This window comes from Pelophylax lessonae (genome assembly GCF_965119305.1).
Source record: "Pelophylax lessonae genome assembly, chromosome: 1".
Lineage (NCBI taxonomy): Eukaryota > Metazoa > Chordata > Amphibia > Anura > Ranidae > Pelophylax > Pelophylax lessonae.
In genome coordinates this window covers 516,952,116-516,969,540 of record NC_138768.1, presented here as the reverse complement: position 1 = coordinate 516,969,540, position 17,425 = coordinate 516,952,116, and the positions used below count along the sequence as shown (strand labels likewise).

The following is a 17,425-nucleotide window of genomic DNA, read 5'->3' as shown; positions in this document are numbered from 1 at the left end:
AGTGTTTAGGCAGGGCGAGTTGTAGGCATTTTAGGGATAGAGTCTGCTGAATTATAGGGTCAGTGTCTTCTACAAACTACAATCGATATTGCTGTGTGGGGGGTGGGGTGAATCTGCACTCAATCCTGATCTACGATCTCTTCTCAATCCTGTTAGGGACAGAGTCTGCTGAATTTTAGGGAAACTGTGTTCTACAAACTACAATCGATATTGCTGTGTGGTGTGGGATTGGAGATAGGCAGGTGTCAGTGATCCACATCCATTTTTCTGTGTGTGAGCTGCAGTGAACACAATCTTTTTGGGCTGCAGTGAACACAATCTTTTTGGGCTGCAGTGAACACAATCTTTTTGGGCTGCAGTGAACACAATCTTTTTGGGCTGCAGTGAACACAATCTTTTTGGGCTGCAGTGAACACAATCTTTTTGGGGTGCAGTGAACAAAATCTTTTTGGGGTGCAGTGAACACAATCCTTTTTGGTGTGCAGTGAACACAATCTTTGTGGGGTGCAGTGAACAAAATCCTTTGTGGGGTGCAGTGAACACAATCTTTTTGGGGTGCAGTGAACAAAATCCTTTTTGGGGTGCAGTGAACAACATCCTTTTTGGGGTGCAGTGAACACAATCTTTTTGGGGTGCAGTGAACAAAATCCTTTGTGGGGTGCAGTGAACACAATCTTTTTGGGGTGCAGTGAACACAATCTTTTTGGGGTGGAGTGAACAACATCCTTTTTGGGGTGCAGTGAACAACATCCTTTTTGGGGTGCAGTGAACAAAATCATTTTTGGGGTGCAGTGAACACAATCTTTTTGGGGTGCAGTGAACACAATCTTTGTGGGGTGCAGTGAACACAATCTTTTTGGGGTGGAGTGAACAACATCCTTTTTGGGGTGCAGTGAACAACATCCTTTTTGGGGTGCAGTGAACACAATCTTTTTGGGGTGCAGTGAACACAATCTTTGTGGGGTACAGTGAACAGAATCTTTGTGGGGTACAGTGAACACAATCTTTGTGGGGTGCAGTGAACAGAATCTTTGTGGGGTGCAGTGAACACAATCTTTGGGGGGGTACAGTGAACACAATCTTTTTGGGGTGCAGTGAACACAATCTTTGTGGGGTACAGTGAACAGAATCTTTGTGGGGTGCAGTGAACACAATCTTTGGGGGGTACAGTGAACACAATCTTTGGGGGGTACAGTGAACACAATCTTTTTGGGGTGCAGTGAACACAATCTTTGGGGGGTACAGTGAACACAATCTTTTTGGGGTGCAGTGAACACAATCTTTGTGGGGTGCAGTGAACACAATCTTTGGGGGGGTACAGTGAACACAATCTTTTTGGGGTGCAGTGAACAACATCCTTTTAGGGTGCAGTGAACACAATCTTTGTGGGGTGCAGTGAACAACATCCTTTTAGGGTGCAGTGAACACAATCTTTGTGGGGTACAGTGAACAGAATCTTTGTGGGGTGCAGTGAACACAATCTTTGGGGGGTACAGTGAACACAATCTTTGTGAGGTGCAGTGAACACAATCTTTGTGGGGTGCAGTGAACACAATCATTGTGGGGTGCAGTGAACTCAATCTTTGTGGGGTACAGTGAACACAATCTCATACTTCTGAAGATTTGAGGGTGCTGCCTGTTCCATACTCCCCCTACTCCTCATCTAGCCTTTTAGGGGTACAAACAATAGTAATTGGGGCCTAGTGTGGTTGTGTACGTGTGATATACATACACTTTTTTTGGATCATATTTTCTATTCCGCTATTTAATCAAAAACCTTTGGGGATCAGTTAAATTGGGGGATAGTCTGTGTTGGTACGTGTGAGAGAGATCCACCTTTCCAAGTTGTTGGGGTTCATCTCATACTTCTGAAGGTTTGAGGGTGCTGCCTGTTCCATACTCCCCCTACTCCTAGCCTTTTAGGGGTACAAACAATAGTAATTGGGGCCTAGTGTGGTTGTGTACGTGTGATATACATACACTTTTTTTGGATCATATTTTCTATTCCGCTATTTAATCAAAAACCTTTGGGGATCAGTTAAATTGGGGGATAGTCTGTGTTGGTACGTGTGAGAGAGATCCACCTTTCCAAGTTGTTGGGGTTCATCTCATACTTCTGAAGGTTTGAGGGTGCTGCCTGTTCCATACCCCCCCTACTCCTCATCTAGCCTTTTAGGGGTACAAACAATAGTAATTGGGGCCTAGTGTGGTTGTGTACGTGTGATATACATACACTTTTTTTGGATCATATTTTCTATTCCGCTATTTAATCAAAAACCTTTGGGGATCAGTTAAATTGGGGGATAGTCTGTGTTGGTACGTGTGAGAGAGATCCACCTTTCCAAGTTGTTGGGGTTCATCTCATACTTCTGAAGGTTTGAGGGTGCTGCCTGTTCCATACCCCCCCTACTCCTCATCTAGCCTTTTAGGGGTACAAACAATAGTAATTGGGGCCTAGTGTGGTTGTGTACGTGTGATATACATACACTTTTTTTTGGATCATATTTTCTATTCCGCTATTTAATCAAAAACCTTTGGGGATCAGTTAAATTGGGGGATAGTCTGTGTTGGTACGTGTGAGAGAGATCCACCTTTCCAAGTTGTTGGGGTTCATCTCATACTTCTGAAGGTTTGAGGGTGCTGCCTGTTCCATACCCCCCCTACTCCTAGCCTTTTAGGGGTACAAACAATAGTAATTGGGGCCTAGTGTGGTTGTGTACGTGTGATATACATACACTTTTTTTGGATCATATTTTCTATTCCGCTATTTAATCAAAAACCTTTGGGGATCAGTTAAATTGGGGGATAGTCTGTGTTGGTACGTGTGAGAGAGATCCACCTTTCCAAGTTGTTGGGGTTCATCTCATACTTCTGAAGGTTTGAGGGTGCTGCCTGTTCCATACCCCCCCTACTCCTCATCTAGCCTTTTAGGGGTACAAACAATAGTAATTGGGGCCTAGTGTGGTTGTGTACGTGTGATATACATACACTTTTTTTGGATCATATTTTCTATTCCGCTATTTAATCAAAAACCTTTGGGGATCAGTTAAATTGGGGGATAGTCTGTGTTGGTACGTGTGAGAGAGATCCACCTTTCCAAGTTGTTGGGGTTCATCTCATACTTCTGAAGGTTTGAGGGTGCTGCCTGTTCCATACTCCCCCTACTCCTCATCTAGCCTTTTAGGGGTACAAACAATAGTAATTGGGGCCCAGTGTGGTTGTGTACGTGTGATATACATACACTTTTTTTGGATCATATTTTCTATTCCGCTATTTAATCAAAAACCTTTGGGGATCAGTTAAATTGGGGGATAGTCTGTGTTGGTACGTGTGAGAGAGATCCACCTTTCCAAGTTGTTGGGGTTCATCTCATACTTCTGAAGGTTTGAGGGTGCTGCCTGTTCCATACTCCCCCTACTCCTCATCTAGCCTTTTAGGGGTACAAACAATAGTAATTGGGGCCCAGTGTGGTTGTGTACGTGTGATATACATACACTTTTTTTGGATCATATTTTCTATTCCGCTATTTAATCAAAAACCTTTGGGGATCAGTTAAATTGGGGGATAGTCTGTGTTGGTACGTGTGAGAGAGATCCACCTTTCCAAGTTGTTGGGGTTCATCTCATACTTCTGAAGGTTTGAGGGTGCTGCCTGTTCCATACCCCCCCTACTCCTCATTTAGCCTTTTAGGGGTACAAACAATAGTAATTGGGGCCTAGTGTGGTTGTGTACGTGTGATATACATACACTTTTTTTGGATCATATTTTCTATTCCGCTATTTAATCAAAAACCTTTGGGGATCAGTTAAATTGGGGGATAGTCTGTGTTGGTACGTGTGAGAGAGATCCACCTTTCCAAGTTGTTGGGGTTCATCTCATACTTCTGAAGGTTTGAGGGTGCTGCCTGTTCCATACCCCCCCTACTCCTCATCTAGCCTTTTAGGGGTACAAACAATAGTAATTGGGGCCTAGTGTGGTTGTGTACGTGTGATATACATACACTTTTTTTGGATCATATTTTCTATTCCGCTATTTAATCAAAAACCTTTGGGGATCAGTTAAATTGGGGGATAGTCTGTGTTGGTACGTGTGAGAGAGATCCACCTTTCCAAGTTTTTGGGGTTCATCTCATACTTCTGAAGATTTGAGGGTGCTGCCTGTTCCATACCCCCCCTACTCCTCATCTAGCCTTTTAGGGGTACAAACAATAGTAATTGGGGCCTAGTGTGGTTGTGTACGTGTGATATACATACACTTTTTTTGGATCATATTTTCTATTCCGCTATTTAATCAAAAACCTTTGGGGATCAGTTAAATTGGGGGATAGTCTGTGTTGGTACGTGTGAGAGAGATCCACCTTTCCAAGTTGTTGGGGTTCATCTCATACTTCTGAAGGTTTGAGGGTGCTGCCTGTTCCATACTCCCCCTACTCCTAGCCTTTTAGGGGTACAAACAATAGTAATTGGGGCCTAGTGTGGTTGTGTACGTGCGAGATACATACACTTTTTTTGATCATATTTCCTATTCCGCTATTCAATAAAAACCTTTGAGGATCAATTGAATTGCGGGATAGTCTGTGTCGGTACGTGTGAGATCCACCTTTCCAAGTTTTTGGGGTTCATCTCATACTTCTGAAGATTTGAGGGTGCTGCCTGTTCCATACTCCTCCTCCTACTCCTCATCCATCCTTTTAGGGGTACAAACAATAGTAATTGGGGCCTAGTGTGGTTGTGTACGTGCGAGATACATACACTTTTTTTGATCATATTTCCTATTCCGCTATTCAATAAAAACCTTTGAGGATCAATTGAATTGCGGGATAGTCTGTGTCGGTACGTGTGAGATCCACCTTTCCAAGTTTTTGGGGTTCATCTCATACTTCTGAAGATTTGAGGGTGCTGTCTGTTCCATACTCCTCCTACTCCTCATCCATCCTTTTAGGGGTAGAAACAATAGTAATTGGGGCCTAGTGTGGTTTTGTACGTGCGAGATACATACACTTTTTTGGATCATATTTCCTATTCCGCTATTCAATAAAAACCTTTCTAGGGCAAGATCTTAAATTACAGAAATATGAGGAGACCGTCAAATAAGGGCCGTGGCCTGGGTCGTGGTGCTGCTGGTAAAGCTCCTGTTGCAAGGAGAGGACGTGGTCGATCTGTGCCAGCTACACGCACAAGTGAAACACCTTCCTCAAGTGTGAGTAGGCGACAGAACCTGCATCAGTATTTGGTAGGGCATCAAACGCTCCTAGAAGTGATGAGGCCAGAACAAGTTGAGGCGATAGTAGATTGGTTTGCTGCTGACAGTGCCTCCAGTTCCTTCACATTGTCTCCCACCCAGTCTACTGCAGAAAGGTCAGAGTTGGCACCTGCAGCCAATGTCCAACCGTCTTTCACCTCACCCCCTTGCAAATCAGGCCAGCAGTCTGAGCCCCAAGCCATACAGCAGTCTCTTATTCTTTTTGAGGACTCTGTCAGCAGGGTTTCCCAGGGCCATCCACCTAGCCCTGCCCCAGAAGTGGAAGAGATTGAGTGCAGCGATGCCCAACCACTTATTTCTCAAGATGAGTACATGCAAGGATCATCGCAGCACGTCTCCGATGATGACGAAACGCAGGTGCCAACTGCTGCGGCGTTCAGCATTGTGGAGACCGACAAGGAGGGCAGGGGTGAAGACTGGGTGGAAGATGATGTGGAGGACGATGAGGTCCTCGACCCCACATGGAATGAACGTCATGCAGGTGACCTGAGTAGTTTGGAGGAAGAGGCGGTGGTCGCACAGAGCCACCAGCACAGCAGAAGAGGGAGCAGGGTGCAGAAGCGGAGCGGCCGTGCCCTAGACACTACGCCCGCTACTGCCCAACGCAGCAAGGGAACGAGCGCACCAAAGTCAGCTCAAAGGAGTTCTCTAGCGTGGAAGTTCTTTAGAAAATGTGCTGATGACAGGACACGAGTGGTTTGCACCCTGTGCAATCAGAGCTTGAAGCGAGGCATAAACCTTCTCAACCTGAGCACAACCTGCATGATCAGGCATCTAAGTGCAAAGCACGAGCTGCAGTGGAGTACACACCTTCAAAACCAAGAAACGTCTCTGGCTCATCCTGCTTCCTCTTCTGCTGCAGTCTCGGCCGCTCCAGCCACATCTGTAGTGATACCGGCACCTGCCACCCCGCAAACAGACGATCTGTCAGCAACACCACCACCTGGGTCACCAACAACCATCTCCACAATGTCCCGTGGAAGCGTTCAGCTTTCCATCTCCCAAACACTTGAGAGGAAGAGGAAGTACCCCCCTACCCACCCGCGATCCCTGGCCCTGAATGCCAGCATTTCAAAATTATTGGCCTTTGAAATGCTGTCATTCCGTCTGGTGGAGACGCACAGTTTTAAAAACCTTATGTCGGTGGCTGTCCCACAGTACGTCGTGCCCAGCCGCCACTACTTTTCCAGGCAAGCCATCCCTTCCCTGCACAACCAAGTGGGGGAAAATATCAGGTGTGCACTGCGCAACGCCATCTGTGCCAAGGTCCACCTAACTACGGATACGTGGACCAGTAAGCACGGTCAGGGGCGTTATATCTCCCTAACGGCACACTGGGTAAATGCAGTGGCGGATGGGCCTGAGGCGGATAGCAATTTGGCGCATGTCCTTCCACCACCGAGGATTGCAGGGCGCTTCAGTTTGCCTCCTGTTCCTAACTCCTCCTACTCCGCTTCCTCATCCTCTACCGCCTCCTCATCCGGACAGCGTAACACCTTCACCACCAACTTCAGCACGGCCAGGGGTAAACGACAGCAGGCAGTTTTACAACTTGCCTGTTTGGGGGACAAACCACACACCGCGCAGGAGTTGTGGAGGAGCATGGAACAGCAGACAAATGAGTGGTTGCTGCCAGCGAGCCTCAAGCCCGGCCTGGTGGTGTGCGATAACGGGCGAAATCTCATAGCAGCTCTGGGCCTAGCCGGTTTGACGCACATCCCTTGCCTGGCGCATGTGCTGAATTTGGTGGTGCAGAGGTTCCTTAAAAACTACCCCGATATGTCAGAGCTGCTGCAGAAAGTGCGGGCCGTTTGTGCGCACTTTCGGCGTTCTCACCCTGCTGCTGCTCGCCTGGCAGCGCTGCAGCGTAACTTCGGCCTTCCCGCTCACCGCCTCATATGTGACGTGCCCACAAGGTGGAACTCCACCTTGCACATGCTGGAAAGACTGTGCGAGCAGCAGCAGGCCATAGTGGAGTTTCAGCTGCAGCACGCACGCGTGAGTCGCTCTGCGGAACAGCACCACTTCACCACCAATAACTGGGCCTCCATGCGAGACCTGTGTGCCTTGTTGCGCTGTTTTGAGTACTCCACCAACATGGCCAGTGGCAATGACGCCGTTCTCAGCTTAACTATCCCACTTCTATGCCTCCTTGAAAAAACAATTCGGGCGATGATGGAAGAGGATGTGGCACAGGATGAGGAGGAGGAGGAGGATGAAGAGGTAACATTTCCAAGGCTTTCAGGGCAGTCATTCGCAAGGGGCTCCGAGGGTGGGTTCCTGCACACGCAAACGCCAGGGACGCAATTGTCCAGCAGGGGCACAGTTCTGGAGGATGAGGAGGATGAGGAGGAGGAGGAGCTGGAGGAGGAGATGGAACCATGTTCACAGCAGGGTGGCACCCAGGCCAGCTCATGGCCATCACTGGTGCGTGGCTGGGGGGACACAGAGGACACGGACGATACACCTCCCACAGAGGACAGCCTTTCGTTGCCTCTGGGCAGCCTGGCACACATGAGCGATTACATGCTGCAGTGTCTCCACAACGACCGCCGAGTTGCCCACATTCTAACTTGTGCTGATTACTGGGTGGCCACGCTGCTGGATCCCCGTTACAAGGACAACGTACCGTCCTTAATTCACTCACTGGAGCGCGATCGCAAGATGCGCGAGTACAAGCGCACGCTGGTAGACGCCATGCTGCTGGCATTCCCATCTGACAGCGGGGCCACAGTGGAAGCACAAGGCAGAGGAGGAGGAGGAGGAGGTCGCCAACGCAACCAGGGCACCGCCAGCACCTCAGAAGGCAGGGTTAGCATGGCCGAAATGTGGAAAAGCTTTGTCAGCACGCCACAACAAACAGCAGCACCAGCAGCTCAGATGGAACGTCTTAGCAGGAGGCAGCATTTTACCAACATGGTGGAGCAGTATGTGTGCACACGCCTACATGTAGTGAATGACGGGTCTGCCCCCTTCAACTTCTGGGTCTCCAAATTGGGCACATGGCCTGAGCTTGCCCTTTACGCCTTGGAGGTGCTGGCGTGCCCTGCAGCCAGTGTATTATCTGAACGGGTATTTAGCACGGCTGGGGGCGTTATAACAGACAAGCGCAGCCGCCTGTCCAGAGACAATGTGGACAAGCTCACGTTCATTAAAATGAACCAGGCATGGATCCCACGGGACTTTTCCGTACCTTATGCAGAATAGCAATGGATACCGACCTTACCCACCCATTGTTCCATTTTTGCTCTTTCTCACTCTTTTGGGGTGTACCCTCATTTAAAATTTTTGAAAAGAAGCAGTGTTGGCTACCTCGTCCTCCTCCTCAGGGCCAGATTAATGTAGGGGCTATTGGAGCTGCAGCTCCAGGCCCCTACCTTTTATATAGGCCCCGGGTTGGCCATATTCACTGTTACCGCTCTTCTGTCACTTGTAAACACAGAAGTCTGGCTTCTATGCTCGCTTCCCCAGGCAGCACCCTCAGAACCTCCCCACACAGCGTGAAGGCCGGACAAGGAGGGACAGTTGGCGATGCATGGATGTGTTTATGGGCTTCAGAGACAGCATCCCATGTTGAATTAGGCATGCATGGCTGCACCCTTCCTCCTCTGGGTGCATGGCAAGGCACGGCCCTTAAGGCCCTTCAAAATCCTCAGCACCAAGCCCATGATGCTGTTAATCCGGCCCTGGTCCTCCTCCACCGCCGCTTCCACCTACACCGCCCATAGGTGTGCGCAGCCTATTGCATTAAGGTGTGCACCCCAAAGTTGAAATACACATGCATGTGTTTGCCAGCAGGGAGAGTAATGTATCGGGGCCATGTACCTGTAGGCAAGGAGAAATAGAGCAGAGCAGGTCCCAGGGAGATCTTTCCCATCTCCTCACTGGCAATGCTATGTGCCCTAGGTGATTAGGGTGTGCCCAGGCACACCCAGCACACCCTGTGCGCACGCCTATGTCACCGCCACATCCACCACCACCTCAACCTCCCTCCTACTCCATATGGGCCTCGTCCTTCAGAGATGAAGAAGAACATTGTTTTATTTTTCTGTTTTTTTTTGTTGTTTTAAGTTATTTCCCTATCCACATTTGTTTGCAGAGCACTTGCCATGCTCTTAATTACGTTTTGCTGCCATTTGCAGCACTCTAGCCCTTTCCTTTGGTGTTTTAGAGCCATTTTAGTGCCTTAAAGTTCGGGTCCCCATTGACTTCAATGGGGTTCGGTGTCCGGGAAAAGTTCGGTAAAAGTCCGGGACACGGACCCGGACTTTTTTTTAAAGTTCGGCCGAACCCGTCGAACACGGACATCTAGGTGTCCGCTCAACCCTAGTGATGAGCAGTGCCTGGTTTTCTCCACACATACCGCTTAGAATTAAGGCCAAAAAGTTCTATTTTGGTCTCATCAGACCAGAGAATCTTATTTCTCACCATCTTGGAGTCCTTCAGGTGTTTTTTTAGCAAACTCCATGCGGACTTTCATGTGTCTTACACTGAGGAGAGGCTTCCGTCGGGCCACTCTGCCATAAAGCCCCGACTGGTGGAGGGCTGCAGTGATGGTTGACTTTCTACAACTTTCTCCCATCTCCTGACTGCATCTCTGGAGCTCAGCCACAGTGATCTTTGGGTTCTTCTTTACCTCTCTCACCAAGGCTCTTCTCCCCCGATAGCTCAGTTTGGCCGGACGGCCAGCTCTAGGAAGGGTTCTGGTCGTCCCAAACGTCTTCCATTTGAGGATTATGGAGGCCACTGTGCTCTTAGGAACCTTAAGTGCAGCAGAAATCTTTTTGTAACCTTGGCCAGATCTGTGCCTTGCCACAATTCTGTCTCTGAGCTCTTCAGGCAGTTCCTTTGACCTCATGATTCTCATTTGCTCTGACATGCATTGTGATCTGGAAGGTCTTATATAGACAGGTGTGTGGCTTTCCTAATCAAGTCCAATCAGTATAATCAAACACAGCTGGACTCAAATGAAGGTGTAGAACCATCTCAAGGATGATCAGAAGAAATGGAAAGCACCGGAGTTAAATATATGAGTGTCACAGCAAAGGGTCTGAATACTTAGGACCATGTGATATTTCAGTTTTTCTTTTTTAATAAATCTGCAACAATGTCAACAATTCTATGTTTTTCTGTCAGTATGGGGTGCTATGTGTACATTCATGAGGAAGAAGAATGAACTTAAATGATTTTAGCAAATGGCTGCAATATAACAAAGAGTGAAAAATTTAAAGGGGTCTGAATACTTTCTGTACCCACTGTGTATATATATATATATATATATATATATATATAATATATATATATATATTATATAAGTATCAAGTTCACACTTCTATATTAATAAGAATACAATGTATTATCGTTAATATACATCTCACATATGATGATGTTTTCTAAAACTTATTTTTAAATCCTTTAAAAGAAATATACTGACTATATTGTTCATTGTTATATATACAGATAAGATTACAGGTCAGACTAGCCATGAGTGACTAGTACGATGTCTCACCAATTGATTCTTATCTGACGAGATGTGTCAAAAGGGATTTTATTTACGATTACATAGATATACAAAGATCTCTGTTGAAACCATAGACCCTTTGTAAGCCTGTAAGAGACATTTTGTTTAACAAGTACATAATGAACTCTCTTTGACCTTAGAAACAACATGGAAGCCATCCTGTTCAGAATCTCTTATATGCATAATATGAAATATACATGGCTTTTAAAATCATTTTTCTTTTTACCTATTATTATTATTTTAATCAACTCCCAATAACCCCGACACTTACTTAACACCATTTACCCTTATTTCAGTGACATTTTGAAGAAGTAATTGCCTTATTAAGCAGCATTACAGAATAATATACAGAAGAATATTAATAAGAATGTGCTAACACTTCCAAACACTCACCCAGCACTCAAGGAATATATACAATATTGTTCCTCTATTCAATAATAGTAGACCTTTGGGAAAGCCGATTCTATGCAATCAAAGCTAATAATCAAAACCACATGCGTTACATTACCCAATTGCAATAATAATAGCTATTGGAAGGAAACACATTAGCAGCGTTATAAATTGTCTGTATTATCTCAAGGGCTTTTTGGTGAACTAATAGTTCAATGGAGTTCTTTTGTTATGCCGTCTTTATCCTTTACCGGTGTATTGGTTATTCACACCATGCGCTTTCATCACACCTTTCATGATTCCCCTTGTGCAATACACACTCGCCAGAAGAACATAGTACATTGCGCCATTAAGGGTACTATCCAGATATTTGTTTCCACTGCACCATAAACCTCCAGGGAAAGCTAAAAATCCTATACTTCCTGTTATTTTATTTCAATCTCGGGGTGTTGTTCAAAAGATATATAAAATCCAGAACTCCAATCAAAGTGAAACCATAGAAAAAGAAGCAGGGCTCAGAGTAGTATTGCTAAAAACACTCCATTTATTAATTAAAAACCGACCACCCCCCCCCCCCCCCCGCGTCCCTTTAAATATTGCACTTACAGCAAGCCAAAATCTTTAAAGCATATAAATCCCAACTTAGACGTTATTAGTAAGCCAACACACACGCACTGGTACCACTCTCAATGCCCGTCGCACTTTGTCAGCTGAACGGTGGTTCCCGGGTGGTGTGTACGGCGTCCAGTTACCTTGCTAACCGCGTGCTCATGCACTGACTCATTTCATCATCACAACTTCAACTGGGGGCGTGAGCATGCAGCGTGGTCACTCTTATTTATCATCAAAATATACAATCTCTTATATCTAATATCTGTATCTAGACTATTTACATTTTTTTCATAACATTCATGTTAATGGAGGGTTTACCATCTAGGTTAAAACCTAATTAAATTAAAAATTAAATTACAATTTAATTTCTCAATCCCAGGTTATTAAGGTTTGTTGAAAAAGAGTATAACAAGCAAGCATTAGAATAAACTATTAGGGAAGTGAAAAGTCTCACAGGCAGTATGTATACAGAAAAGAGAAAAAGCGATTGACACCAAACATGAAAGGGGCTTTATTACTAATTTTAATGAACAATTTAGAGAGGTAGAGGATGGAGAACATGCCTAAATGTGCTGTTGTTGCTAGCGGTAACCCAGGCGGACCCATATCCCACAAAACGGCTGGGAATTGTGCTACATAACATATATAAAAATTGGTAAACTCCATTCATCTTCATGAGGTATCGATCCAGGAAGTGGCTTCTATTGGATTAAGCATATCTCCATAGAGGATCTATTGCTTATATATCACTTCAGTGAGGTGAGAGACCATCTTATGGCTAGAAGGTGGTGGTGTTAGGAGCACGTATTCATTTGAAACACCTATCAAGCACAATTTTCTGATTATCCTATCTCACGAGGGGATTGGAATTTTTATGCACTTTATTTTGATATGCACCTTATGAAAACTTGATAATTTGCACTTTATGATATATATATATATATATATATATATATATATATTGATGCACACTGTCACTTTATTTATAATTATATATAGCGCTGTATTATCCGTACTGTATTCTATTTGTCTACTCCCACAAGTGAGGGAGTTTCAATATAGCTGCTGTATAATTGCACAGTATTTACTTTTAGTCTCAATTTCAATTGGGTCTTAGCACAGCATCACTTTATGTTCATTTTTAATTCATTGACATATTTGCGCTGATTATTTTCTTTGCACATACATAGTGAATCCAAACTAAGAAATGAGTGACAGTTGGTGGACGTTGGTGAATCATGCAATCTTCAGTGCAACATGCACCTAGGGGTGTACAAGCCGCTCACCTTACTGCTGTAAGGTAACAGCATAGAAGGTCTTTCCTAGTGCTAGGCAATCTCTGCTCATATACAATCTGTGTGCTTCCTTTGGGGTATTTTTCTCTTTAACATTCACTTCGCTCCGTTTTTAGATGCAAAAAAAAGAAGGCTCCATGGTGTAGTACATTTTGAGAATAGTTTAATAAGAATTTTTAGATGTACTCCCATTTAAAACCAATAGAGAGGTCCGATATCCACGAGCGCCGAGCTTGTATGTGCTTCACTTTTGGTATCGCAGGGCAGAAAAAATAACAGTTGCGCTGTGTTTTTACCATTCCCCCTTTAGGAAACTTTCACCCAAGCTCTCCAATTAGGTCAGCCTGCCAGTTTTTCATGCGGACCTGATTGAAAGGTCAATGTAGGTGCACGGGAGTCTTGATGTAAATGGACTTACACCCGCCTACCTCCGTGTCCATTCAGGTCCAAAAACAAAAATGGAAGAGGACTGCGTTCTTTTCTATTTTTTCAGACCTAAATGTGACCGATCAGAGGTAGCCTGATGTAAATGGACACATGTCTATCTACATCTGGTCTCTCCTAGAGTCATCACAAGTCCACCCCTGTCCATTGTGTGGAGTATGCTGACGCTAACTGAACAGGCACAGATGTCGAAACACTGACATCTGTCCCATTCAGCTACACTTTTGAATGGTGAGGCACTGTGACAGCTTCCTGGTAGGACTAGGGTCCGAACACACCTTATCTCATCCCTGCTAATTAGTTGCAAACATTTCTAAAATAAGATATCTCTACTGCTTTATAATATGTATAATTTTAGAATAGTATAGTAATGGTTATTAGGTATGTAATAAGAATATTATACATGATGCACATTGTAAGTAGAGATGCCTAATTTTAGAACTTCCCTGTCAATAACCAGAGTGAATTCTGTAGCTGTCTAATAAATATCTTAAGCGGAAGTTACTCTCAAAAGTGGAACTTCCGCTTTAAGTGGTCCTGACCCCCTGACATGCCACATGTGGCATGTCATTTTTTTTGGTAGGGAGGGGGTACCTAGTTTTGACGGGTACCCACTCCCACTTCCGCTTGGGCTGCCTAGGCGGCTCAAGTGGAAGTTCTCCTCTCTCCCTCCCTCCCTGCAATCTTCTGGGACACATCACAGGTCCCAGAAGATTGCCCGTCCGTTCAGGAAGCGCAGCGCGATTTGCTCATGCGCAGTGTGCACCCAGCTGTGAAGCTGCAAGCTGTCACAGCTGGGTGCCCACACTAGAGATGCCGTCACCGCAGGGAGAAGACGGAGAGAACCGAGGCTCCCCCCGGCATTGCTAGATCGTGGGACAGGTGAGTGTGTGTTTAAAGTCAGCAGCTACACTTTTTGTAGCTGCTGATTTTTAATAGACACAATTGCCAGTGGAACTCCGCTTTAATAACTGACAGAGCTAGGGGCAGGATCGAGAGGGGCCCCGTTAGATGGGCTGTAGGGGGCCCCATGATTTCTAACAGCAGCCCTGCTTGGAGCCCTCGGGAAGCACTAGGAGCACCTGTCAACGGAGGTACCCAGTCGGGTGCCAGTTGATCAGTTACAATTGTTTTTTTCCCAGAATTGTCTCTCTTCTTCTTTTTTTGTTTATAGCGCAAAAAATAAAAATTACACAGGTGATCAAATACCACCAAAAGAAAGCAAAAAATGGCCTGGTCATTAAGGGGGCAAATCTTTCGGTCCAGAAGTGGTTAATAACAGGTGATTGTGAAGAGTGGGATGTTTTTCTTTGAGAAGATATAATTTATAAAAGTCCAATAAAGAGACACTGTAAATTTTTTTTCTTTGGCCGCGTTTTTAAAAATTAACATTTTTAAGTAAGTTTACGATTTTGAGTTAGGCCACTTTCACAGCTATCTTGAGTCACAGGTTAGACACCCCTGCTGTACCCTATTCTCGGATAATGTTATCAAAAGTCCAAAAATACATATATAACTTTTTACTGCACCTTTTAACATCTAGTGCCAAAAAATTATTATGCAAGTGTATGTAAACCCCTTAATCTAATTTATTGTATGGCTTGGTTCACTTTTTATTAATTTAGCTGTAAATGTAGAAAAAAAAAAAAACAAATAAAATAAACTACTATATTGTCAATAGTATTGGGATGCTTGCCTTTAAACGCACATGAACTTTAATGGCATTCCAGTCTTAGTCCGGAGGGTTCATTATTGAGTTGGCCCACCCTATGCAGTTATAACAGCTTCAACTCCACAAGGATAAGGCCCCTTTCAAACATGCTGTCCGTTTGTCCGTTTTTCATCCATCCGTTGGAGGATGAAAAATGGACATCAATGCATCTCTCAGTGTGTCAGCAAAAGGGGATACTAGGAGAGCATCCGGAAGAGAATTAGTTCATCAAGTCTTCTGGGTATAGACTTAATCCAAGTTCACCCAGTGGCAGGGTGAATCAGCAGCCTGGCTGCATCATCAGATAGGGGTCCTCACATCTTGTGAATAGTTAATCTGGAGTATTCCACTATTCCCTTCTCTCGTCCCTATTTAAAATAAAACACCAGAAACCACTACAAAACCCCTGGACTGATCTTTGACTGAGCCAAGAAGTAAAGTGTTGAATTGTGAATACCAGAGTTGCTAATGGTAACCCAGGGGGACCCGAAAGTGTATTATCCAGCAGTCCTCAAGGGGGCAGTGCTACAGTGCTATAAAAGGAATTGGTTTCATTAGTCTTCTGTTTCAGTCATGGTTTTTAGTTTTTAGATTTATGTCCCTATTGATGCTAACACCACCTTTTGTAATCTAAGGCTTTGTAACACAAAGATGACTAGATGAAGGTCAAAGAGTAAATTTTAGGCTTCAAGATATTGATACAAAGTATTACATTTTCAGTTTTGTAAGAAAGCTAGTACAAAACTGACAAATACAGTTAAAGTTGGCGTACAAAGCGTATCAGAGGCAAGAAAAGTAATTGTGCTCCATCAAACATATGCTGGCATCACAAAGAAGTTACGATTTTAGCCATGGATACTGACTAGTACATTCTTGAGACAGAGTGGTAATAAAACAGCCCGGTGGCAATGGAGGCTACTAGTCTAGACTTAGCCCTGCCCCTTAATGGGGGAGTGGAGTGGGAGGATATTCCAGGTCCTGTTAAGGAACACCACGGGAGAGAAAAAAAGGGGGGGGGCTGAAAAGAGCCACGCAGGCTCCCCAAAGGGCAGCAAAAGAGCAGAAAAGGAGCATAAGGAGGTTGTCTGGGAGAGGAGAGCGGGAGAGTTCCCATGCAGTCTAGCCCATGGGCCATACCTATGTTTAAAAAGAAAGCAACAATCAATCAAGATTCAAGTGGTCATTGTAGGGTATCCATGGGTCCCATATTTTCAGGAATTTAGTGTGGGTATCTGAGAGGATTGAGGCGAGTTTCTCATAAACCATGGTCCCCATGAATGGACCTACAGTAACTATATCCTAACTATATGATAAATTAGGAGTCATAGTTTTAATTCCTAATTCTCTTCTCTCCCTCTCTTTTTTGAATTGTGGAATCCTTCACCTGAACAGGATGATGTGCGTTCGGTAATTGCAAGCCAGTTCCACCTTGGCAAGCTGGATGCGGATACTTGAGGAGTGTTATGCATGTATTAAAATATCTGTGTTGTCAATTTTTTTTTTTTTTTTTTATCATTTTAATGTTGGTTTTATGTTTTAATTTATAATCTTGTATTTTATGCAATAAAATTCTTAAATCTATTGAAATGTAAAGTATGGATAGCTAAAATGGAATCTGAACTATGATTATCCCAGCATTTTGAATACAATTCACTTTACCAACATTATGTAGCTCCTTGCTAATTATTTGACTTTTTTTTTTTTTAAAAAAGACTAAAACTACATGCAGAGATCTCAATGCTGATGGTAGCTAGTAAAGCGCAAATATTACTTTTTAATCTGTTTGTCATTTCATTTTGTTTACAGCTGCTTCAACAAGCAATGGGACCAGTGCTGCTTATTCCTTTTTTCTTTTAAAATATAATAAATTATTTGATGGTCACTCCAAATGAGTGTGATTCAAACACCAGCTGTAACAAATGGTTGCTAAAAAAAAAAAGAAAAAAAAAAAAAGAGAAAATTACTCTGTAAAGCAGGTTTGAGCTATTCAAAAACTCTTAAGGGGCTACCAATATATAGGTAAATCTTGCTAAAAAATACTTACCTTCTCTTACAGCGGTATTAAATCCAAACGCAGCTTATCTTACAGCGGTATTCAATCCAAAAGCAAACATGTAATTTATTGCAGTTTACCAATTCCTTGATGTGATGGCTGCATTAGTTTTTCTTTTTTAAGCTTTCCTTTATTTT

General features: G+C 44.2%; 1 protein-coding gene across 1 annotated transcript in view; it reads left to right on the top strand.

Annotated features, from left to right (window-relative positions):
• LOC309545116 (CTD small phosphatase-like protein 3) overlaps positions 1-16,690 on the top strand; it is a gene marked incomplete at its 3' end in the record, with an annotated part of 68,283 nt that extends 51,593 nt beyond the window's left edge. The window contains exon 11 of the mRNA XM_082244248.1: positions 16,628-16,690. Coding sequence (XP_082100374.1) covers positions 16,628-16,690 — 63 coding nt within the window. The remainder of the gene's footprint in view (positions 1-16,627) is intronic.
• Between the last annotated feature and the right edge of the window lie 735 nt (positions 16,691-17,425).